The 26,428-nt window shown below is 29.9% G+C and overlaps 1 protein-coding gene across 1 annotated transcript in view; it reads right to left on the bottom strand.

Moving 5' to 3' along the window:
• Positions 1-1,685: 1,685 nt before the first annotated feature.
• Positions 1,686-26,428, bottom strand: part of LOC142332106 (NACHT and WD repeat domain-containing protein 2) — a 224,458-nt gene continuing 199,715 nt past the window's right edge. Inside the window, exons 26-30 of the mRNA XM_075378333.1 lie at positions 24,109-24,308; positions 19,643-19,812; positions 8,123-8,281; positions 3,631-3,820; positions 1,686-2,004 (exon numbers count right to left, since the gene is read on the bottom strand). Coding sequence (XP_075234448.1) covers positions 1,831-2,004; positions 3,631-3,820; positions 8,123-8,281; positions 19,643-19,812; positions 24,109-24,308 — 893 coding nt within the window. The 3' untranslated portion in view covers positions 1,686-1,830. The remainder of the gene's footprint in view (positions 2,005-3,630; positions 3,821-8,122; positions 8,282-19,642; positions 19,813-24,108; positions 24,309-26,428) is intronic.

Here is a 26,428-nt window from a genome sequence, read left to right as displayed (position 1 = left end):
TAGCGAATAAATCGTGTTTATTTTAATAAAGACTTCTTTTACTTTTATTTTCATTATGTACTTAATTACATATCCCAAGGTCCGGACCGGATTAAGTTTAACTTTTTATTAATTTGTTCAGTTTTGTATTTTAAAATTATAAATTATTATAATCAATTCATAGTCTACAATGGGTGAATCTTTAAATAAAATTAAATAATACATATTTGTTTAAAATATAGTTCATATATAATTGGATATAATTGATCAGGCATATTACTTAAAGCCTATTATGCGTTGAATATAAAAATAGTTACGTGTTCGTGGTAATCTATGCACTGCAGCTGAATGTTAAATTTTCCTTTACTATATTCAACTTAAGGTTGTCATTTATTCAAGACTTAGAATATTTCTGGTAGATAACTATATTTATTTATTTATAACTTTATTTCTTATTTCGAAAACACAAGAAAAACGATCGACTTGGAACGGATGAAGTCCTCCATACCTGCTTGGTTTTTGCTGACCCAAACATTGTTTAATTCAATGTTTTCAATTTTGTTTTTTTAAACATCGGTGTAACTTTTTAAACGCCAAATCATTCCGGTTAAAGAAGATTAGCCGGTTTTCTTTTTCAACTGTATTTCTCAAAAGCTTTAAATAAATAAATACCATTGCATATCGCTTACTTTTGAATCTTTTTTTATTTCAAAATCAACATCAAATTTTGTATGTTACACGTTTTCCATAAAACAAAATTATTTGCATCTGTAACGGAAATGGACTTTCCTCCACCGTAATATAATCAGAAGGTTGGTTATTAATGATCTATTAGTAATACCTCAAACAAAATTTGAATATTACTTGATACTGGGATTCATAAAATAATTTTGCACTTTTTAGGTCACTGGCTATTTTTTAGAATAAGCACTAATCACTAAATATGTCATCCTAAATTACGATGATTGATTTTAACTTTTGAAGTGTAAAATGCCGTGTAGATGATCATTTCACGAATTATTTTAAATAAAAGTAAGATATTATGGTTTGAGAGACTTCCTACATATAATATTAGGGTTGTCTTTTTTGCTATTCTCATGTATAATATTTATAAGAATTCAAAAGAGTAAATGGAATAGGATTTTAGGACATATTCGTATTACCTATTATTGAAAATAACAAACATACAAAGTTTTCCCATAGTTTAGATCTTAGAAATATTGGTATTATATTTAGTTTAAAAAAATAAATGTCAGGTACTAAAGACAAAATCAAAACCTTTAAACTACGGCTTCTAATGTTAAATCAATGACAGATAATTGCATTTTAAATTAAATCGTATTCCTTACTTCTTTACGAATATTAAATGACTGTGTGTAGTCAATTAATAATTTATTGAGGATTTTGGCTTTACGCAAAAAAATGGACGCTGCTACAGATGATTGAGTACGCCATGATTGTATTAATATAAAAAAAGAGCTCTAAACCTTTATTTGTATACAAGTCCCTACCACCTTTCTTTGACCGCACGAATATCATAATTTAGTGAAAATAATATGTTAAGTGGTAATAACCAAATTTACACAATCATCAAATATTTGTTAAAAATTATGAACCACTTTCTTATGGTGTGTCATATTTTCTACATTATACATGGGCAACATGTGTTCTGCATTTTATTAAAAATAAGAAGACGTTTCTTAAACTGTAAATAAACTTTAATTTCAGAAACAATTTTTTATTTACAATAATATAATGTTTTATTTTTTCAGCATTTTTTAAAAGGTGGGATTAGCACCATTTTATTAAAACGGTTAATTTGAAAAAGTTGATTTAAATATTTCACTGGATTTATTCTGCAATAAGATTTTTTCTTTCAAAATCCTCGGATGAGTTCTGAATTGCTTGTTCTTCACCATTTGCTACACCCGTTACATCATCAAATAATCGAAGACAAACTTTTGCTATCGAACCTGCGGCACGGAAGCGTTTAGAAGCCCTCTGTTTTTCAAGTTTCTTCTTCCACTGTTTGATAAAAAAGAAGGAAGAATTTAAAAAAATTAAAAACTCATTAATTTAAAAATACTTACATGAAGAAATGAATGATACATATAAAATCATTTTTATATTCCAAAATTACAGCACTAAACTTTCATTAAGGGTATTTTATAAACGCTCTTAGGATATAATATTCTTGCTGCTTAAATTGAATCCATTTATTATACATTGATAACTGGATAAAAACTTACAATTCCAGCAAAAAGTAACATTTCAATCGGTGATAATATTACCACCGTTCATGACTATCTCCATGAAATATTAAAATGAAAAATATTTATTATAATATATATATATGTCTGTGTGTTAATTATTTCTGGTTATATTTTGATTCTTAAACTTAGAGTGCCGAATTGGTTCAGACGTGGGCTTAATTTTCCTTTGGGCGATTAACTGTTTGAATTAGATCTATTTCAAACATACCAGCTTCTCTGCCCCCCACCAGCCAGCATCATGAAACATAAATTGTATTACTGCGTCATCAAGTCAAACAGAGATAAAATTACGAAATCAAGGTAGTTAAAAAGATTGTTCTTCACCGTTAAATAAAATTTCTTCATTGCGTTAAAAAATAACATTTTTATTTCTTATTACTAAAAATTTTATTACATTTTTAAATTTTTTAGCAAATCTTTGCTAAATATAAGTGGAAGTGAAATGAAATAAAAAAACTCAAGAGCTGAAAAGCGTCTCAAATTTTAGTTCGATACCCCTCAAATTTCATAGAACTGTTCATTAAATCGTACTACACTTCTTCAGGAGGTTATGCCCACAAAAATCTATTTATTTCCAAAGGGAACCTGGTGAAAATAACATTTTTTTGCCGTAATGAAAAGTAAAGACACTGCGTCGATCCGGCTGAGTCTGACAGCTAAGCCTGTAATTCTACATACACTGTGTATATCTTTAGTTGTAGAAAAATAAATCTTCACCAAAGCGATACTATTCGATTTATAAAATTATGTTGTTTTCTGTTATAATCGTCCTTTTTGTAATAATACATACTAGTTGTGTAACTAACAGATTCGTTATAAAGATATTCTCACAGTAACTTTTTGAGTAGGGTAAATAATTTTGTTCATTTCTGGAGTACAAATATTCTGTAAAAAGTAAATTCAGTACTTTATTTTAGGTGGGAAGTGTATTGTACTTGCCATTATTTATGATCTGGGTTTTTTATGGAATTTTGCATAAGCTAAAAAATTTAACTACCTACAAGAAATAAAGGTTAGGTGACATTTGTTGAATATCAGTCTAAAAAATAAAAATAAATGCTTAAGTCCTGTACCTTGTAGACATTTTTATTATTATTAGATTATAAATCTCTAAATATAAGTATATTTAAGACCTCTTTAAAAGACTATCTTGTGAGGCAGCAAGGGATTCTTTTCAGGTTTAGTTGGGTTAGGAAAACCAGTAAAACTACCACAGTAAACTCTGCAATCTATTGGAAACTCTTCTATCAAGAAAAGATAAATAAACTCTATTAAATCAAGATCAAAGTACAGCAGAATAAAAAGTGTATTAAAACTTTCTTTTGTAATGATACTTATAGAAATAAAAAATCCAATAAATATGAATATTTGAAAAGACCTCTTCATCTCGTGATGGCAAGGCAGCAAGGAATTCTTTCATATCAGGTTTAGCTGGGTCAGCAATAGCCAAAACTGATACACATCCGTCTACTGTACCAAGAACCACTGCTCGTCCATCTTCAGTACTCTCTACAGCACTAAGTTCTGCTTGTACCCTAAAGTTGGCGATCATCTCTGCATCTGATGTTCTGAAAATAACAAATATTTCAAAATATTTTGAGGTGTCTAGAATATGGTACTAGAGATTATAAGTGTCTATGTTCATATAACTAATAATTCAATCTTAAAAATCATTAAACACAAGTAAAAGGTTTTTTTTAATAAAATATTATTCATAAATTTTTAATATCAAGTTAAGTAAAAAAATGATAGAGATGGATAAAGGTTATTGACGTCACAGAGACCATTTGACACATCTACTTCAATTCACTTTCTTTGTATATGCATTTATTTATTTTCCTTCTTCATTTCATGTAAATAACCTACTTCATTACTTAGTAAATAATCGTTAACTGATTTATCTACTAAATCTAATTTTCAGTTTCGCTTTCTTTCGTTTAGGTGGTTTTCTACAATCTCTATCAGTGTCTTTGTTTTCACCCGGTTCTGTTTACATTTTTTGTAAGTACACTTTTATCATAATTACATAATTTTTATTCCAGTTAAAAAACTTTACCTACATTTCAAGGACACCTAATTTCTATTTTTTGCGCTTAAAACAGCTATTATATTTGATTTTCTTCAGATAAAATGTAAGCTTAATATTTTTTGCTTTTCTCAAAAATAAATACTGTATACATAAATAGATGATTATTTATCAAGGGGTATTTTAATTCAAAAAGAGATAAAAAAGGCTTAGCGTAATCTTAATGACTTAAATGGCAGCATAATCTAATTAAGGTTAAAAACAAATTCTTAGAGTGATCGACCTGATGGTATTAACTTAATCAATAATAATAATAAGTAGTTCGCATTTAAAAGAACAAGGTTGTTTTATAAAAATAAATTTTGTGGAAAGAGAATTTTTCCACTGAGGAATTTCTTCAGTGAAGAAGGCAACGAAAAAACTGCTTGTCTACCGCTTTGTTAAAGTCCCCTACGACCGTTAAAATTAGACACCTCACAAAGTAATAGAAATTGAATTACAGGTATGAATTTGTCAACACTTTTTCTGAACATCATTATTTAAAACAGAAGACAAAATAAGAAAATTGAGAAAAATAGTTACCGAAAGTAATTGAATATTTATTATATCTGGTAATTATAAAAATTTATCAGTATAAGAATAATATCAAAAGTAGTGAAAAAAATTAAAAGATACACTTAAAATATTGAAATTTATTTCTGTATTGCAACAAAGAAAACTAGATACCAACGAAAGCCAAGAATAAAATACAAAAAACAACGATAGATATCCATTTTGATCTGAGCAGTTAAGAAACTCTTTAGTAGAAAAACAAATATAATGAAATATCATAAGGAAGAGTAAAATACAAGAGATATGCGAGATAAAAAAATAAAATAACTAAAACATAAGAACTGCAGGAACTTTATCAAGTGGCCGGTAAGAAAATTTCTCTATTGTAAGCCACTAAAGAAAAAACTTGTACAGTTTACTAAGTACATAAGCAAAAACTACTATTTTTTATCGGCTTCTTTTATCTGACTACAGTAGAAAGAAAACGATACGGTTTAGTGGTTTGATTGGATTGTAACACTGCAACTGTAGCATGGCTGCGCTGACTTTCATTAGTATCAGTATCATTTTTAAAAAAAAAACTTTCTCTCAGTCGGACAATGGGATAACACTATAAATTTATTAACACTATAAATTACCTGAATTTTGAAATTGAAAATACCTTCAGGTATTTTCAATTTATAATGTTTATAATATAGTGTTTATTCAATTTATACATACAAGATGGTAGACGGCAATTTCTCCAATGTAAAAAAACACAATTTTTTTTAAATCAAATGATAAATGAAGTAAAATTATTTAAAGATCAATTTTAAAGGTATTCCTGTGACGTTGGGTTAAATATTAGGTGTAAAAAATAACCTTAAAGTTAAAAAGATGTTATTAATAATAAATTTTTATATTATTCAATTTTTAATTGTAATCAGATTAAATTAAAAAAATAAATCTAACGGTTGCTCAATAATTATGAAAATTAATATGAGTTGGTAACCAAAAGTAATTTACACTAATTAATTGAAAATTCTACAGGGAATCTGTTGTAGAACAGAATCTGTTTTGGTTAGAACCGTTTAAACATTTGCGATTTATCTAATGGTCTATTATCTAAACGATAATCAGTACGCCTAAACAATTAAGTGAATCACTTAAAAAAAATAAAAATTTAATAAAATTTAAAATAAAAATATAAATATAAATTAAAATATAAATTTAATTGATATCTTTAGAATCTAGAGATTAATAAAATGTCTCCATGATGAAAACCTACAATGACTGATATCCAGTGACATGCGGAATAAGTTTGATTTCATGGTCTTTTAGAAATTCTTCGCTTACTGTATAGTTTATTAGATATTTACGATAAGAATGTAGATAATTTATTAACTTTTTCATTTACATTTTAAATATAAAGAGAGAAGAAACGACTATGAGTGTAATTTGAAAGAGCCAGCTAACTCGGAGGAAAACAATCAGGGAAGAAGGAATCGTTGAGGGTGTATGGTTAAACAAAGGAAGAGGTAACAGTCACCTGAGTAATGGAGAGGTATCACCCCCTCTATGAAGTAAATTAAAAGCTATGTTAGGAAGGAATTAATAATTTTTTAGCAGAAGCAACTTGTGTATTACGTAAGATCCTTCACGTATGTCCGTTTAGTGACTCTGATCTTATCCCAAATAATAGAACACTTGACTTTAAAATATTATTTAACTTTTTTTTATATCTCATTGTTATTTCTTATTTCTAGGCTAAGGATTATAGTTAGCAGAGATGAGACAATTTCCTTCTTCTTCTATTGAAAAAATTCTTTTAATGAGTCCAAACGATTTCCTTTCTCATAGAATGGAATTGTGGTTCCTGATGATCTTCTCGGGTTCATTATTCCCCTCCTTCTTCATTGGTATTGTACTTCGCACTCCTTCTCCACAAGAAGAAGCGCAATAATATCTCAGGAAAATGTTATAAATGTCTATTACACGCAGTTAGAAAGCGAGGGTAATTTTTAATAATTTTTTTACGTTTCTTCATACTTAACAAAGATGAATTATTTATCTATTTACACTTTTGATAAACAGTTTCTTATGAATATTCCGGACGTCTCCAGATAAACTACCTTTATTAGGATTCAAACCAGAGAACATCAACTTCGAAATCAGCTGATTTACGAAAGTTTTTATCACTAGACCAACCGAGCGGATTTGATAGATGTGCTGACCTAATTTAATAACGGTCGACTTAAATACGAATTTATTCGTAATCAGCTTTTTTAATGTTTAATATTGTATTTTTAAAACGGTAATTTAAAAACGTTATGTTAATAAGAGATGAAAATGAAGCACAAAAATCCTGTGCAACAACGAACAATTTATTTTCTTCTGAATGTGTTTTTTTACGGTTTAAATGGTTCTCTTGTTGTATTTTTAAAAGTGGAGAGCTTTAATACTAAAAGGAATTTGCACAGCGTGGATAAAGTTAGTTTTGAGCTGCGGATATACTTTGTATATACATGTGTATTGGTTGTATTACACATATATATATATATACATATATATTACATTAAGTATTATTCCTATGATTGTATGATTTAACTTACACTAATCCACTTGGCTTACTGAAACCTTTCATTCTATTAATCATGGGTACGTTAGTTTTTTCTACGAAATCTTAGTGAACTTTGCTAAATTATCAACGTTAAAGATTTTTATTTTATTTTTTTTACTTTATTCAAATTTTTAATGAAGATTCTTTATAAATTTATATAAAGCATTGTTTACTGTACGGTATGATGTATAGTACCGAATTATTAAATCGCTTTTAGAATAGTTTTAGGGTAACATATTCTTGAGTTACTTTTGAAATATTTTACTTCCGTTTATATTATTCTCTGCTTATTTCAGGGAAGACGTTTATTCCGGTTCAACATACCTCGGCTCAAAAGTTTATGCAACGCGACTGTTCTGTAATATTTTCTGGTAAACTGCAGAATGTTACTGATATGAATAAATAATTCGGTGAATTTGAAAATTCATATTATTAAAAATGTGTTATATTATAAAATAAACTTACGGGCTAAATTTTTTAATTTACTCAAAAAATGATTCATTTATATTTTTTCAGTAACAGAATTAATCGTCTCAATCTTCTTAGAGACAAAAGGTTCTTTTATTAACTCATACACAATCCTATATCCTATACAGAAAAATAATTCATACGTATAAAAGATTATTGATCTTCTGATTAATAAATACTCTAATACTGTTATATTCATTGTAGAATGCTTATATTTACTCTCACCTGAATACACGAAGAGTTTTCTTTCCGCTGTGATAATATAAGACGTACTCATCAGTTTTATTGAACATACAGATTACTGTGAATACACCTTCAGCAACTTTTGGAATGAATGTTTTTACAGTAGAGCCCTTTTTAAGTTCAATTAATTCCAGACCACCTCTACAACATAGATTTAATAAAAACTATTACTTTCACTACGAAAATTAAAAAAAACCACGAGCTCTAATTTAAATTGGCAAGATTACAATTTAGAATTTTTAAGTTGAAGCACACCTGTTTTATTGTTACATTTCACAGTTTATTTAGAATTTAAGTTTTTTTTTGTATATCTGCTCCATAAATGAAAATGAAGTAATATAGATTATACGTATGTATATATATATATATATATATATATATATATATATATATATATATATATGTATTGTATTCTTGCCTATTGCAATGTGATGCTTTATTTACAATCGGTTCCACCTACTGAAACCATAAGTAAATTGAAATTGCATAATAAATAATTACTTGAAAGAGGAGTATCCATTGATACACCTTGAAAGATACAGTTAACTAATAGCAAGCATAACAGGTCTAAAAAAATACATAATGAGAGATTATAATAGTGAAACAATATCAAACGTAACCAATAAATAGTTGGATAAAAATAAATAAATATCTGAATTAAACGAAATCGATAGTCCTCCAAGTTGAATAATTATAGTCGATGGGAGAATTCAAGACAAAACAAAAGATAAGGTAGCCAATAGAAACTATTTTATTATCCGATTAGCCAGTATATTATTTTATTATTATTAATTATTTTATTAGCCAATAGAAACTAGTTTATTATTTATAGTTATAATAGAAACTAAGTTTATTATCCGAGTGAAAAGAGTTTTCACTTTAGTCATCAGATAGAATCATCCAGATCCAACAAATGGAGTCTTTTCAGTGGTCTAACATCCTCGCCATTGATTAATGAATTGATAACAAGATGGTTCACATGTGTATTTAGCTTAGATATATATTTCGAGCCTAGTCGTTTAATCTCCTCACGAAAGTCTGGGGATCGCCAGATACTCATGAATCTCATTGTTTCTCACGAACTATTGCGGTTTCGTTGTGTTGGTGAGTATTTTGTTCTGGAACCACAGGATGACCTCGATATTGCTGTTAATTTTAAATGCTGTAGGTCCAAATCTGTAGGTTCAAGAATTACTTTATAAAATAATAATTGTTTGATAGAGACAACTGAAACCCCCTGCCCAGCAACCAGAACATCCGCTTAAGCTTAATATTTAGTCGCTTTCTTTTTACTCTTACTTAATCTCTACATGTCATACGACAGCCCAGATGCAAACCTAGGAACCGTACATTGTTGGTATGTTGGATATCAATATTTTCCAGGGAAACACATGAGCAGTTTCCTCTCCTCGTTGCAAACGTCACATGATTTGATTTCTTCGAATTAACTTTTATCTTCCATTTAGGTAGCCACACTTTGATAAGATATAATCGTGATTACAGTTTACCCTAGGGTTGAGTTGGCTTATCGTCAACCACCAAGATGCCGTTTCTTCCGTAACCGGTAATGATGCAACTGTGACATAGTCCGGATTAGGAAGGTCTGCAGTAAAGATCATGTATAAAATCAGTCCCAAAACTGAACCGCGTGGAACTCCTGACTGAGTGTCAATAAATTTAGACAACTTCTGATTACATATAACTTGCGAAAACTGATTATGCAGGTAGCTAGGTAGCTAGCTAAATTGAATGGTTGAGGCAGGCTTGACTTCTACTTGTAATGACCAGGCAACCAGACCTTGTCAAAGGTCTGCTGCACATCCAAAAATGTCGCTGAACAATACTCCTTCCTTTCCAGACACCTGTTAATAACACTAATAATTATATGTTTGTTGAATAGTGGAATGACTACTTCTGAAGCCAAATTGAAGGTCGGGAAAACATCTTTGATAATTAAAATAGGCCATAGCCTATTAGACCTGCGATCTCAACCACATGATATTAAGGGAGAAGAATTTTAATTTAAATTTGGTTTTTAATTCTAAGTTATAATAAGAAAGGTTAAATAATAACAAACTGAAATTTTATCCGTCTTTGTAGAATATCACATATAAATTGTATACTATCATTTTTTGTTAACTTTTATACAATTAAATGATGAATGAATTGAACAAAAGCACGTAATGTAATAAACATATTATATAAATTCGTTCAACTTGATTTTACAAACCTACGAAAACCGTGTAGTTATTTTGCTTACAGCTATTCATGTATCTTAAACGGTTGATGTAAGGTACTAACTTACATGTACTGGCCGTGTGAGATTTAGAATGCAGAAAAATTCCTACGTCTGATATCTTCAACCATTTATGAAGAATCTTATGTTGTTTAGTTGTCAATTTTCAATAGGATTTGAACGATGAAAAATTATTTTGAACTTAATCCATTTTTCATAGATACATTTATCTGAAAGGAATGGATAAACAGGAGGGCATTTTACAAATCTTGCGAATAGGACATACGAGGGCTACTCACTGGTACATGATGTCACTAGAAAATGCACCGATATGCGTACGACGCCAAGTGCCGCTTGACTGTTCACCATATCCCCGTGGATTGCATACGTTATTTAAATTGTTAATAATAAAGAAATTTTGGACCGCGTATTTTTATTTCTTCAAAGTATTCGTATTTTACATACTTTTTAATAGTGCTCTTAAAATTTCATTTTTTTATGGTAGTTGTATATTTTTGTATTTAAAATTTTAGTTTAAGTTTTTTATTTTGTCTTTATTTTTAGTATTTTAGTTTGAGTTTTAATTTTGTTTTTAAATTTCTACTTAAAGTTTCTCTCTTGGTTTAATTTTGTTGTCTTATTAGATTTTATGTTTCATATTTTTGTTTTCCAGGCGATAATAACAGGAAAAGTTTTTCGCCCAGAAAAAACTTTACAAATCTGGTATTTACGTTTGTTAAATAATTCTTATTGTTATAGCACTAAAATTCATTTACCGTTCCTATTATTAAAGAAAAAATTACCTGGGAAAAATTTAAAGGCCTACAGAATATTCACTTTTATTGTTGTTAAAAATAAATGGATGTAAAAGAAATGATCACAGAATTTGTAGCGTTAAGTTATTTTAATAGCAAAAGAATTTCGTTAATCCTTTTGTAATTAGAATTACTTTACTCCTCAAGATATGAGTAATTTAAATTAATGTTTATATAATAGAAAATAGATTTTTTTTTTTGAGTTACCATAAACCATTCTACACCGAACAGTTCAGAAGTACAATGAACCCAATATATTATATAGACATGTATAAGTTGGCTATAATTTTAAATATTTTTGACTCACATATTTCAATAATAGCGGGGAAATACGATCCACTAATATTAAAATAAAATTAATTTAATCAATTAATTTATATATTTTTAAAAAAATATGTAACAATTTTGTAATATAAAATATAACATGATTCACAAGTGACATGTCATAAAATTTTACGTATTACTGTACATATAACACCTGTTTCTGTAACATAAATTATACCTTATAATTATATTCAATTGTAATTATAAACAGAGACAATCATATTTAACTTGTGTCTGTGTATATTCTTTATCGCGTATCTGTTAAGAATTAATTTGGCGTAAAATATTTAAATCAATAATTGATAAATATTAAGGGATGATACAATAGACATATCATAATAGAATGTAGCCTATTCTGAGAGATAAAATTTAATTAGTTTAACTGCTCTGCCAGCTAATAAGAAGCAACAGATAAACTTGTACTATAACCTGTTGACTCATCTTTTGGAAACTAATTACAGTAAAAATATGAATTACTTCGTTAAAAATAGATTTCAATGTTTACGTTAGGCCTATTTCATACATAGCATAAATTACCTTATTAATTGGTAATAGAGTTAGAAGAGATGAAAATAACTCCAATGGATTTATGGGTTTCTTCCAATTAAGAAGAAAGAAAGAGAAAATAAAGAAGAATTTAAAGGGTTTTTTTTTATAATAACGGGTCCGTTTATTGTTTCTTCAATTCTTTCTTCGTGATACAGACAATGGAACCTCCAAAAGCTCATGATCGACAAGGTCGATTACTGGAGCTCTGGATTACTGGTGCTCTTGGTACATTACTGGAGCTGAATAATAACTTATAGAAAAACGTAGGCAAGGAAAATGAAAATTATTACGCTTCAACAATTAAAAGGACGATTCAGATACTGGTGCTCCAGGCCAGGAAGGATAAATACTCTCAGGGACCAGCGGGCAGAGTCAGTAGTTCTGTGAGGTTGTCTTCGGTGCAGTCTTGATAACAGCGATATCAGTAAGTGGGTGATAGCAACGAGTGAAGAGTATGTCAGGAGTATTACAATGTAGACAGTGGGCGAATACAAGTTGTTCGGTGAGTTACTCTTAAACGGTAATGAAGGTGACAGAATTCTATTCATTCATTAAGTTTAGGGATTATTATTTTAACAGTAAAAGTAAAAATCTGATAAGGACACTCTGTGAATTCCTTGTACGCCTATTAAATTACTCGTTTACCGAGTATTACATCGTTTAAATTACTCGTACGCCTATTAATATTCACATTTTTTGATGCACTTCATTTAAACTTATTTCATTTAAAAATGAGATACGATCCTCCAATTCTTTAATAAAGTGGACAGTTACACATTTGCATTGTGGTGAATACCACATTGCATCAATTTTTTTTGTGGTGTCCGTATCAGCATTTTATATTAATTTTTTTCACGTCCCTCAAGTAACTACTTGAGGTGTAACTACATGTGGTGTAAGTGAGAACGTGTCGGATCCGTAACCATACGCACATCGGTTCGAATCCAACTTCATATACATATATCTTATTTTAACTTTTTTTTATTTAAATATATTGATTTATTAATAAAACTTTGTAAAAACTTTTAAATGAAAATACATAAAATTTTATTTCACTAATAACTTCTGATTTTTATTTATTTATTTATTTTTATTTTTATTGTTAATATTGAATTATTATAAAGATTTCTTTTAAAATCAAAAGTTAATAATTATTAATAAATCAATATATTTAAATTAAAAAAAAAGTTAATAAAAAGGAAATGAAGTCGGATTCGAACCGACGTGCTTTCTCCTTGTAAGACCCAAATATTTCATTAATTAAAATTTCATTTGCCTGTAACTCTGGAACCAATGAAAATAAGTACAACTTATGATATATCGTTGAAAATGAAAAACTCTCAATGAGGGCTTATTACTACAGTTAAGAAAAAGTCCAAAATCCAAATTTGTTTCGATATTGGGCTTTTTTTGAACACTTTTGGTTCAGTCGATTGCAATCAAAAGGGAAGGTGCACAACTAGATTTTACAACAGAACTAAATCCAAAATTTCAACATCCTACGGCTAACCGTTTTTCAGTTATGCGAGATACATACTTAGGTTATGTATGTATGTACAGACGTCACGCCAAAACTAGTCAAAATGAATTTCAAGGATGGTCAAAATGGATATTTCCCGTGAAATCTGAAAACTAAAATTTTTCGCGATCATAATACTTCCTTTACTTCGTACAAGGAAGTAAAAATACACGCAGAAAGTTAATACTGTATGAACTTAAGACTTTTTTATTGTTACCTTCTTATTGCAATATTAGTTTCTATCAGTCATTCTAAAGTGTTTAGTAAATGGGACCAGACGTATTGTCATATTTATAATTTAATTTTCGTTAAATAAATATTGTCTTTTTATTTGAATTACTATTATGTATGTATATTGTTTTTATAATTTTTTATTCTTCAGGTTTTTAAACCCCAATCTACATTCCTGAAGAAAAGGTGTCAGATGAATCGGTGGAATTTAGAGAAGCTTGAGGAAGAGGAGGTAAAGAAGATTTTTGAGGAGGACATCGCAAGAGGTCTGAGCAAAAAAGATAAGGTAGAAAATGTAGAAGAAGAATGGGAGAATGTTAAAAAGGAAATTCTTAAATCAGCAGAAGCAAACTTAGGCGGAATAAAGAGAACTGGTAGAAAACCTTGGGTTTCAGACGGTATATTGCAGCTGATGGATGAACGTAGAAAATATAAGAATGCTAGTGATGAAGAAAGTAAAAGGAACTATCGGCAATTAAGAAATGCTATAAACAGGAAGTGCAAACTGGTGAAAGAAGAGTGGATTAAAGAAAAGTGTTCAGAAGTGGAAAGAGAAATGAACATTGGTAAAATAGACGGAGCATACAGGAAAGTTAAGGAAAATTTTGGGGTACATAAATTAAAATGTAATAATGTGTTAAACAAAGATGGTACACCAATATATAATACGAAAGGTAAAGTCGATAGATGGGTGGAATATATTGAAGAGTTATACGGAGGAAATGAATTAGAAAATGGTGTTATAGAGGAAGAAGAGGAAGTTGAGGAAGATCAAATGGGAGAAACAATACTGAGATCTGAATTTAAGAGAGCATTAAAAGATTTAAATGGCAGAAAGGCTCCTGGAATAGACGGAATACCTGTAGAATTACTGCGCAGTGCAGGTGAGGAAGCGATTGATAGATTATACAAACTGGTGTGTAATATTTATGAAAATGGGGAATTTCCATCAGACTTCAAAAAAAGTGTTATAGTTAGGATACCAAAGAAAGCAGGGGCAGATAAATGTGAAGAATACAGAACAATTAGTTTAACTAGTCATGCATCAAAAATCTTAACTAGAATTTTATACAGAAGAATTGAGAGGAGAGTGGAAGAAGTGTTAGGAGAAGACCAATTTGGTTTCAGGAAAAGTATAGGGACAAGGGAAGCAATTTTAGGCCTCAGATTAATAGTAGAAGGAAGATTAAAGAAAAACAAACCAACATACTTGGCGTTTATAGACCTAGAAAAGGCTTTCGATAACGTAGACTGGAATAAAATGTTCAGCATTTAAAAAAAATTAGGGTTCAAATACAGAGATAGAAGAACAATTGCTAACATGTACAGGAACCAAACAGCAACAATAACAATTGAAGAACATAAGAAAGAAGCCCTAATAAGAAAGGGAGTCCGACAAGGATGTTCCCTATCGCCGTTACTTTTTAATCTTTACATGGAACTAGCAGTTAATGATGTTAAAGAACAATTTAGATTCGGAGTAACAGTACAAGGTGAAAAGATAAAGATGCTACGATTTGCTGATGATATAGTAATTCTAGCCGAGAGTAAAAAGGATTTAGAAGAAACAATGAACGGCATAGATGAAGTCCTACGCAAAAACTATCGCATGAAAATAAACAAGAACAAAACAAAAGTAATGAAATGTAGTAGAAATAACAAAGATGGACCACTGAATGTGAAAATAGGAGGAGAAAAGATTATGGAGGTAGAAGAATTTTGTTATTTGGGAAGTAAAATTACTAAAGATGGACGAAGCAGGAGCGATATAAAATGCCGAATAGCACAAGCTAAACGAGCCTTCAGTAAGAAATATAATTTGTTTACATCAAAAATGAATTTAAATGTCAGGAAAAGATTTTTGAAAGTGTATGTTTGGAGTGTCGCTTTATATGGAAGTGAAACTTGGACAATCGGAGTATCTGAGAAGAAAAGATTAGAAGCTTTTGAAATGTGGTGCTATAGGAGAATGTTAAAAATCAGATGGGTGGATAAAGTGACAAATGAAGAGGTATTGCGGCAAATAGATGAAGAAAGTAGCATTTGGAAAAATATAGTTAAAAGAAGAAACAGACTTATAGGCCACATACTAAGGCATCCTGGAATAGTCGCTTTAATATTGGAAGGACAGGTAGAAGGGAAAAATTGTGTAGGCAGGCCACGTTTGGAGTATGTAAAACAAATTGTTGGGGATGTAGGATGTAGAGGGTATACTGAAATGAAACAACTAGCACTAGATAGGGAATCTTGGAGAGCTGCATCAAACCAGTCAAATGACTGAAGACAAAAAAAAAAAAATTTTATTTTATATATTTTTAGAGTAATACATTTTATTTATTAATCTAAAAATAATTCTTATTTTTGTTAGTTTCTCAATATCCTTGTCAAACCGCGAACACGCGGCAATATATATAGTTTGCAAAGTTTTGTTTTGTGGACGTTTTTTCGTTTAAAAATTAATGTTCTTATTACAATGGACTACTTTAAAGTATTTTTTAGGTAGTACTCTCCCAGGTTTAATTTTTTTAACAAAATGTAAATTATCTGCGTATAAAGTTATGAAATTGTTATTACAAAGAACATTTATCTCTGAAGCTAAAATAAAAATTGACGGGTGAATATTATTTTCATTATTCTTAATTTTTTTTTTTTTCCTATTCTCCCCGACCGGATATCCAATTAAGTATACTCAGTCGGGGAGAGTGTCCTTTTACTCTCAAAGGAGGCGTCCCCCACCCGCCGGCTATACGTCCGGCACGGCAAGTTGGCCTCCCCGGTCTCGGATCTTTTGTTTTACATTGCCTGCCTCTAATCCCCCGCTTTAGAGCCAAGGTCCGGCTATGCCGTCCCCCAGCGCCTCAGCAGGGAACCGGGACTCGGTCTTTACGCCTTTGGCCTCTAATCGACAGCGCCGACCCCACAAAGAGCCTAGGCTCCCGCAGGGACGACCCCGCCGACCGGGACTTGGTCTTTTATTTTAACCCAAACTCAAACTCCCCTGGAGTTCACCCCCTTCTCAGGTACCCGCACACCAAGGCGTACAGGCCCTCCATGGAGTGACTGTCCGCCCTACCCTACTGTTTATACTCCCATTCTTCTGTCTTCATCCTCTTTGGCCCGCAGGACCTCCCCGGCGAACCTGCGGAACCATTCCCAGTTCTCATTGTTGTACCCCAACCAGTTTATGAGATTTTCTGGTGTAAGACTATTAATTACTATTTGACCTCTGTTAACGGCCCATCTTGGACATATGAACAACGTATGTTCGGCATCGTCGTTCTCTGGACAATAGATGCACTGCGGGGTGGCTCTCTTCCCGATCCTATACAGATACTGACCGAAAGAGCCGTGCCCCGACAGTAATTGTGTCATGTAAAAATTGACATCTCCGAGTCTATTGTTATTCCAGGTATTATTCTTAATTACGGTAAAAGAAACTAACTCAAGAAAAATGATATATAATTTTTGTTCAAAAAGCAGGTATGCGGTGAGACAGGATATAATGTAAAAGTTAATGGTGTTGCAGATGGAATTTAATGCTACCGACGTGTAATTAAAGTAGAAAAAGGAGATTGGAAAAGGGCTACAATATTGACAATAAAGTGGGAAATAACTGAGGAATCTGATAGTAACAGGAACGGTAAATTCGTGTAAAATCTTGCTAGGTATTGAAATAAATAATTTGGAAGAAATATATTAAAAAACTAATAAATTTGATCAATTTTTAAGAATAGTTAATATATAACACGAAGAAAAAAAATTCTATGTTTTAGATAAATAATATTTGGTTTCCTGACATAATTAACATTATCACGTTTTGTGATGTTATATGGTTACAGTAGGTACCTTCTCTGTAAAAGTGATGTAAATACGGTGTTGTATATATTACAAAGGTAACAAGGTCAAACACAATTTTTATAATCAATTCTTGAAATAAGCCCAATTTATTTAACAATTGTGTTTTTAATGGCTCTCGCATTATTATTGCAAATTACTTTTAGATAAATTGAAAAAAAAAAAAAAAAAAAAGAAGCAAAATTACTTTTGTAAACCATGTTTTAACAAAACGTGTATGCTTTTTATAACAGTCACTAAAATAATAAACTCAAATGCACTCTATAAACAACGTAGGCTTTCGTTAGACGTACGTAAAAGTGTTTTTATTATTTTCTCCTTTTCCACCGGCATTATTTTTTGATACTATTGAGGGATCCGTAGAGCTAATTAATATTATAACTGTTCGTATGAGGCATACTGATAAGGAAAAAATATCATAAATATCTTGATATTCTTGTAAGTGAAAAAATTATTGTCTTGAAAGAGTATATTGATGATTAATAATAATTTCACATTTTTCCTTAAAATCATTTTTTATTTTATGAATATTTTAAGAATTCTAAGGCTTCTTGTTAAAACGCTTTTCGGTTTAATCGAATTTGGATTACGGAATTAGCGAAGGGGTTACTAATTACCCTCAAATGTTATTTGTGTCTTTATTACTTAGAAGCAAATGATGACTTTTAATGGTGATAGGGGGGTACAGCAGCTAATAATTTTAATTTACAAAAGATCGAGTATTATCTTTAAAACGTATTGTGTACGATATTTTCATTTTTCTTTTACTAAGTAATTGATGATATTGGTTGACTGTTGACTAGAGGTTCTCAGATGTTTTTATACATAAATCTATTTTTACGGCCTCTGTATATAAATAATGCTCTCGTTGACTAGTGAGATATTTTGGGTAATAAAATTAAATGTTCAAATAAACGTTTTAGTAATAAATTCTGTAATAATTTTTCGAACTAAAGTGTTCCTATTAAACACTTCAAACAAAAACTATCAAAGTGGTTATTTATTGCTTCCGGTTAAGTTGACGCATTTTACTAACTAATATAACTTGTAACTTTTACTGATACGCAGTAATAACGATCGATCGGGTGAATGTATGATACCATCCTAGTTATGTTTGTATGGATCTTTCCGTAGTAAGATATTCAAGTTGCAGACTTCCCAGATAAATTGTACCTGGTAAATTGTACCAGGTAAATTGGGCTTTATTGGGTACACATAGGTTGATGTAAACAAGAATCAACAGTTTTGCTATACATAAGTTTGTAATGTACCCTTTAAAGAAATATATAACTTCAAAAGTTTTCATTACAATTTTAGTAAAATAAATGCATTATTAATCTAACTAATTAACAATATAAATTAATTGTAAACAGAAATTCAAAACTATATTAAAATTTGACCATTTCTTAATCGATTTCTTAACTAAATATTTTTCTTAATACAAAAAAAAAATTTTAGTATATTTACTTCCATATAATAATAATTATTTATGGAATTTTCAATCGTTCTGAGTTGATGTATAATAGTAATAGTTATAGGTGAACGGACACGAGGTAATTTCACTCCTAAAAATGATACAGCCATAATACAGCCATTTTACCATTCCCAAATGATGCAGCCATTTTTAGTGTATGTAATTTTATTTACTTCCTTTCACAGAAGGCTTAATTTTGTCAGATTTTAATACCAAAATATGTTATATTCTGCTCTGATTATTTAAAAATCAATATTTATTCTTTAAGATCTCAAGATTTTTGTATTTTTGCTCAAGCCCTACTCATTTTTCTTATAATTAAAAGTATTGGCCTTAATATTTTTTTATCATAAAATTTTATTTTCCGATACATTTTTAAATATAAAGAATGTTTATATGTTTCAGATAGATAGATAAATTTTCAGATTTTTAATTGAAATGTACTTCTTAGTTTGTATCACAGAATATGTTCACAGAATACTAAAGTTTAAGTACCTACCTTGATGGAGCGTATAGGCCGTACTTTCCGTCTCGAGTACATATACCTCCCCAGCGTTGTACTGTACGCGCAGGCCTTTTATTCTTCAGATCTAATACAGTCGATTTTTCTACATCCACCAGAGAGACATGACTTGCTTTATTAGGCATCGCTACCATGAATGAAACCTCCTAAAAATGTTTCAAAAATCATTTTATGATTTATTTTATTTCTTTTTAAGTTTGCAATCTAATTACGCTTAAATGAGTATTGAGTCTTTTAATAAATACATAAACTATAATTCAAATAAAAGGTTTGCATGACGATTTTTTTCCAAAATCTGCATTTTGCAATTGTTATTTATCATAATCATTGATGAAGCAATTCTTTAAGTGAGTGAATAATATTAATCAACCGACTGAAAATATTTTTAAAATATTTAAAAATTATGACAGTATTATTCTGTTGATTGAACATCGAATTTTTGAAATAAATGCGAATAAATTTAAGTTTTATAAAAACTAATATACGTTCATACTTGTCGACTAAATTTTGTACGCTATTTCCCCTTTTCCATCAATGTCACTGGTGACTGGGCTAAATAATTTTTAATATTTAAGTAACGAATGAAAAATCTACAATCAGTTGAGTAAAATACAACCAAAATCTAGAAACTTGCTGGTATTTTACTCTCTTTTCCAACTGCTCCTCGGGAATATAAAAAGTTTTAAGTTCACATGATTTTGTAAAAGTCCTTTTCAGGGAAATATTAGCAAGCAAAGCCACCAAAGAAATGTTGGTCCTCTTCCTCATCATTAGCTGTATTCTGCCTGGCGGCAGATTCCTTACGCCACTGCTTACGCCATTCATTTCTTTGCTAAGACTTTTCCTTCACCTCCTTGTAATTCCCAGTCTTTACCTTATCTATTAACTTTGTTCTTATTCCTCGCTTCCTTTTTCCTTCTGCTGACCCTTCCAATACAGTTGTCAAGATTTCACTTCCTCTAACCACATGTTCTAACCGGTTTCTTCTTCAATGTATACTTCCACCAAAAAGTGCTCTTTCTTCTTTAATCCTATTATTATTTCCTCGGTCCTTACTTTATTCATCCATCTTACTTTCTCCATCCTTCTCCATATTCACATTTCAAAACCCTCAATTGAGTCCCTCTTTCTCTTATTCAACACCCGTACGTCATTTCCAAACAAAAAGATACTCCATACATAGTTGGTTAAACTTTAAGACACTAACCTTAACCTCCTCAACTGTAAGACCAGATATTTACTAAATAGTAATTCCCTCTACTTAGAGAAGAATACCTTTGCCATCGTTATACTTGTTTTTATTTTCATTGCTCTCTTCCAGTCCTCTGTCACCAGTACACAAATATCTGAAATTTTAAAATTTGTCTATTCTTCCTTCACTTGGCCTTACCCCTAAATTCTATTTGTTGTTTATTTTCGTACTATAGTTTGTCCTGTACTATTTTCATTCAACTGATCGGAAGGACACAATTAAGCCACTACCTATAGCCTTGTAACATCAATGATGTTATGAGGCTATACTGACTGATCGAAACAGTGGTTGATAAACGCAACTACAATATCAGAGTATTCAGTCTTACAACTACGCATTGTTTTAAAGGAGATGGCAACCTACAAAAAATGAATTGACTTGGTGAGGGAACCCTAAATGTTCGGTCACACCTTCACCAGAAGGATGAAAGAGCCTTTCACATCGTAGTAAGGAACTATATTCATCTCTTCCTTGAGCTTATCAGTGGAGAACTTGAACGTCACGGTCATGCAGTCCACCTCATAGTCAACGCGAGGCACCAAATTACAAAAGAGCTATTACAGAATTTTTTTGTTAATTTTGAGTCAAAAAATAACAACAAGGAGGTGTTTGGCTTAAAATATACCTCCAATTTTGGGGTTGTCGTCATTGAACCGCCCAAATGATCTCCAGGGCTTGTGCAGTGTGTGCACTGTCAACAGGTCAGTCATACGAGAAAACTGTATTCTGCCTTATAGGTATGTGAAATGCGACGAAAAACATAGGATTACTGATGGCACTAGTGACAGGAACACACCAGCTATTTGCACACTATGCCAGTGTAACCATCCGGCAAACAATCGGGGACGTATGGTTTACAAAGAAATTATGGCGAGAAAACTGAGGTAAAGGTTTACATCGACTAGGAAAATAACTACTCCTATTGGAAACCAAAATAGGCAGGCTACCTACTTCAACTTGGATAATGCAATCTTCCCATCATTAAATAGGAAAACTAGCAGAGATCCAGATACGAATTCCTCTACTCGTCCAAGAACTTATGATGCGGTTGTAAGTCATGACGTCCAAAATATTTCTGAGGATAAGTAGGTATGCTAACATGCAATATAGAATTTCTCGTGCAACAAATACGAAACCTAATAGAACTTTGTATGAAAGTAATTACAAAATTATGTTAATGACTAAGTTTTTTTGAGTTATTTTTTATATAATTGCTATTGTTATAAATAAGTTACAACATTATGCATTACTTGACGTCAGTGATAAGTGATTAGATAGATCTAGGTGGTAGTAAAAAAAAATAATAAATAAATAAATATAAAAAATTATTTAGATTATTATGGACAGTTTTCGCGTAAGAAATAAGATTTGTTAAAATATTGACTTAAAATAATGCTTAGCAGTAGTTGTTAATACCTTGAAATTATAATAATGCATAAAAAACATCTTTACCTTAGAGAATAAAGTACGTATTATGGTAATGAACTATGGAAAGTAAAGAATTTAGAAGGAGAAAAGTTTGAAGTTTTTGAATCTTGAAAATTCTTCCGATTTTTAAATTTTATAAATTTCAATGTTCGAAGTACTTCTGTTTGATTGGTAAAATTAATTGTAAAAGCATTGTTTTAATAATGATATTTGAACCTATTATTAATTTATAATAAATTACTATCAAGCCATCATAATTGGTTACTTTAAAAACTTCAATTTTGTTCTCAGTAATTGATATTATATATCTACGAATTTTTAGGTAGTAACAATTTTATACATTGAATGGTTTTGGTTTCTCTGACTCATACAAGAATGAAATTAAATAAAAATTATTTAATACTCCTGTGTATTATTTCACTTTTAATCATTTTTTTTAAATATCATTTTTATTAACTTTCTCACTAATTATATTTCAAATACTTTCTTAGTTAATACAAAATGTTTCACTTTTGTCCTATATGTGGATTTCCAAAACAATAAACGATAATAAACCTTGCAAGCTAAAGGTTTCAATAGTTTTGCTTAAAAGGCTGTAATTTATTGAACTTGGTCGGGATACGATAAAAAGTCTTTTTTTTTTTTAAATTTGATCGAGCACTTCTTCGATATAATGACCCCGTGAAAGAAATTTTGTTATAACGTTTATTAAAAGCTGACATTATATTTTGGCTATAGACAGGATCTCTTGCTTCGATGCCCTATTCAGATGAAAATATTGGATCACGTAGTAGAGTATTCTTAGTTCGTAAAATATTCTATTGCATGAATTCCACACAGTAGGCACTACAAAAAATTATTTCTTAAACACAGCCTCATCGAAATTATATATTTTTGTTAATCTAGAAAGAAAATGTGTAATTTAATTTTTGCTAAAAATTATCGTCATCACGTTCAGTTAACTTTGAAACACGATCAGCAAAATTTATATAACATGATTATTTTAATATTTGAGTCAGAAAATGTACGACGTTAGTTTCAATTTAAACTCTGAGCTATTTTCAAATTTGCTTAGGTTTTTAGTCAGGTCTTAAGGTATTTTTCCATCACCTCTGGTCTTGTCTCACGACAGATTTTTCTTTAATTTATATGAGTAAGTATAAATTAATTTACCAGCGCTTCTGTGCGTAATGTGAACTGGATGTAAGTCAGGATTATGATTTTTTTTTTTTTACTTTTAGAAACATTATATAGAAAAAGGCAAGACCAAATTTCCACTTTCAAGCAGTGAGATATACCAAATAAAAACTATTTTCCCAATACTTTTGTAAACTACAAGCAGGATCTATTGCAGGCAGAAGTAAGCGTTCTATCATATTAAACATTTACTTCATAGTAAAAAATTTGTAAAACAAGTTACTCTTCCGTATTCGTTACAAGTACTTTTCCTTTCGGAAGAGTACTTCTTTTTAGAGAAAAAGAGTACAGAATGTACTCTTCCGTACATTCTACGGATAATTGCAACCGTACGTTTTATTTTTTCAACACAAAAATAAAAAAAACATTGATAGAAATCATAAAATAATTTCAAGTATCCTTCAGTAGCTGAAAAAAGTACCGATAGAGTATAAAAAAATTTCTGAAATTAATTACAAAATAAATAAAAATTTTAAAATTCTGTGGCTTTAGACAATTTGAAAATCTTGATTACTCGTATTTGTTATTATACTGTAGTCAGCTGTTTAGGATTGTGTTGACATACCTTTACTCCAGATATCTTTATCGGAATTTTCGATATTAAAGCGCCAGTCTTTGCATTGAAAACGTGCACAGCCTCACGATGACCTTTATCTGCCGCTAGAACAACAATATTCTGACAATCGCAGGTTATTACGGCTTTTTTAAACCCCAAACCAGCGGCTGCTTTCACTGGGTATTCAAAGGAAAACAATTTTATTCCATCTGAAAGTAATATAGAAATTTCTTTATTTATATTAGCAATATATTTAAATAAATAATAATTCATTTTAAAATTAATTAATTACGCTATTTTAGAGACTTCTTTGAAATTATTTCTTCTTGTACTGGACAATTATCATCTATATTTTTTTTACTTAATTCCATACCTAACAGTAAAAGTATTTTTTTTTTTAAGTAACTTTCTTAAGCCGTACTATTCATTCTTGGGCATAAATTTCAGTTACTGACTGTTAATTAGTTAACTAGTTTAATGTAATTTAGTCGTAACTGATTTACTAAATACTGTTAACTCTTAATACGAGCATTTGTTAAATTTTTATCAATTTTATTGTGTAAAACAATAGTTTTTTTTAGTGTATTAATGTTTATCGATAAAATCTGCTATTATATTGAAAAGAAATGTTTTGATGCGCTAGCCGATAATTTTTACCTTTCCGACAACTTCATAATTAGTTTTTTTTTTTACATTAATTATGAGTCTATAATATCTCGGATTCGGTGATGTTTTATTTTATTTACTTATTTGTACTTTTTTTTGCTTCTTTTATTTAGCATTTTGTTTTTATTGTTTCAGATCAAAACGTGTTGTTTAATGAAACTCATCATTGCATTACATGATTTGACAAATAAAATCATTATTAAGTTGTTTGGATTTTCGCAGCAGTCAAATCTTACTCTTTCGTGAGAAAGGATGACAGATCGATGTTCACCCTAATATTTATAATTTAATGCTATCGGTCCTTTGTTTATCTTTCTTGACTAAACAGTAAGTTTATAATAGCTGAATTTCCAATAATTAACGACAAATGCCGGTATACTTTAAAATGGAAGGTAAATACATGTATTGATTTTTTTTTAACTGAAGTACTTTATAAAGTCTAGAGAAAAAACTAACGAGTAACATACTTGGTAATTTTAACTATAAAACGCTAAACAGAAATATTTTTATTAAACAAATTTACTACATAAAAATATAATACATTAATATATGATACAGAAATGAGATTTTAAGAAGCCTATCGATATTAAACATTTTTTCACCTATATTTTTAGCTGTCACGTAAATAGTTTTAGTTGTCATTTCTCCTGTCATGGAAGCAATTAAAATATTTTAATTATGATTGTAAACAAAATTAAATACTGCGATTAAAACTACCTCAATATAAAAAAATCAGTTATAACATTTTTATTGATCCGTTTGCTACCGTTCAAAAATTTCTAGGTTTTGACCGTTTATTTATTTTACTTTTTAATGCTACCGGCACTTAAAACAATGGGTCTCATAAGATATAGGACCACCACTATAAATATCCAATAAATATCTACCCATGTTCGGTTATGAGATAACCAAATAAATGTATATACTCGTATATAAATTTATATAATAAATAAATTTAAAAGTTTAAATATAATCTAACCAAACTTAACCTACGCTCGCTTCGCTCGCTAACCTTGACTAGCGAGCGTAGGTTAAGTTTTGTGTGTCTTATAATAAATATATTCATATATATTTGGTTTTCTCATAACCGAACATGGACAGATATTTATAGTGGTGGTCATATAACCCATGAGACCCAAAACAATTTCTTATTTACTTAAATATTTTTCGTTTATTTTTGTACATAGTTGTTATATAATATCCGAAATATGTTTTACTTTAAATACAACATAATTAATTTAAAAGGGTCCAGTCTCAATTTATTTCCTATTTCTTAACGGGTCACAGTGAAATCTGTGTAGTAGATTATGGTCTGTTTCCTCTATCCACTACAGGAAAAATATATAGTGCTACAGAACATTCGAAGGAGAATTATAATCCTACGAATTAATGCGACTGATCTGCATCATGGACCTGCTATTGTTTCAGCTGATGTGTGTACAGATTACATTAAGGAAACACACAAATAATCTTTCTACGTTTCAGAAGTGACCCAAACATCCACCATTAGTATAAAATGAGAAATAACATAACTATAGCTATTCAGATTTTAGATTTTACTAAATATGTACCTTGATATGATTGATCAAGCATAAAGATATATAAATGCTCAAGGAGCTTCTTTTTTATATCTGCTGTAAAAAAATTATAAATAATTGTATAC

Source organism: Lycorma delicatula, chromosome 1, assembly GCF_047948215.1.
Source record: "Lycorma delicatula isolate Av1 chromosome 1, ASM4794821v1, whole genome shotgun sequence".
Classification (NCBI taxonomy): Eukaryota; Metazoa; Arthropoda; class Insecta; order Hemiptera; family Fulgoridae; genus Lycorma; species Lycorma delicatula.
This window is presented reverse-complemented; position numbering and strand designations above follow the sequence as displayed.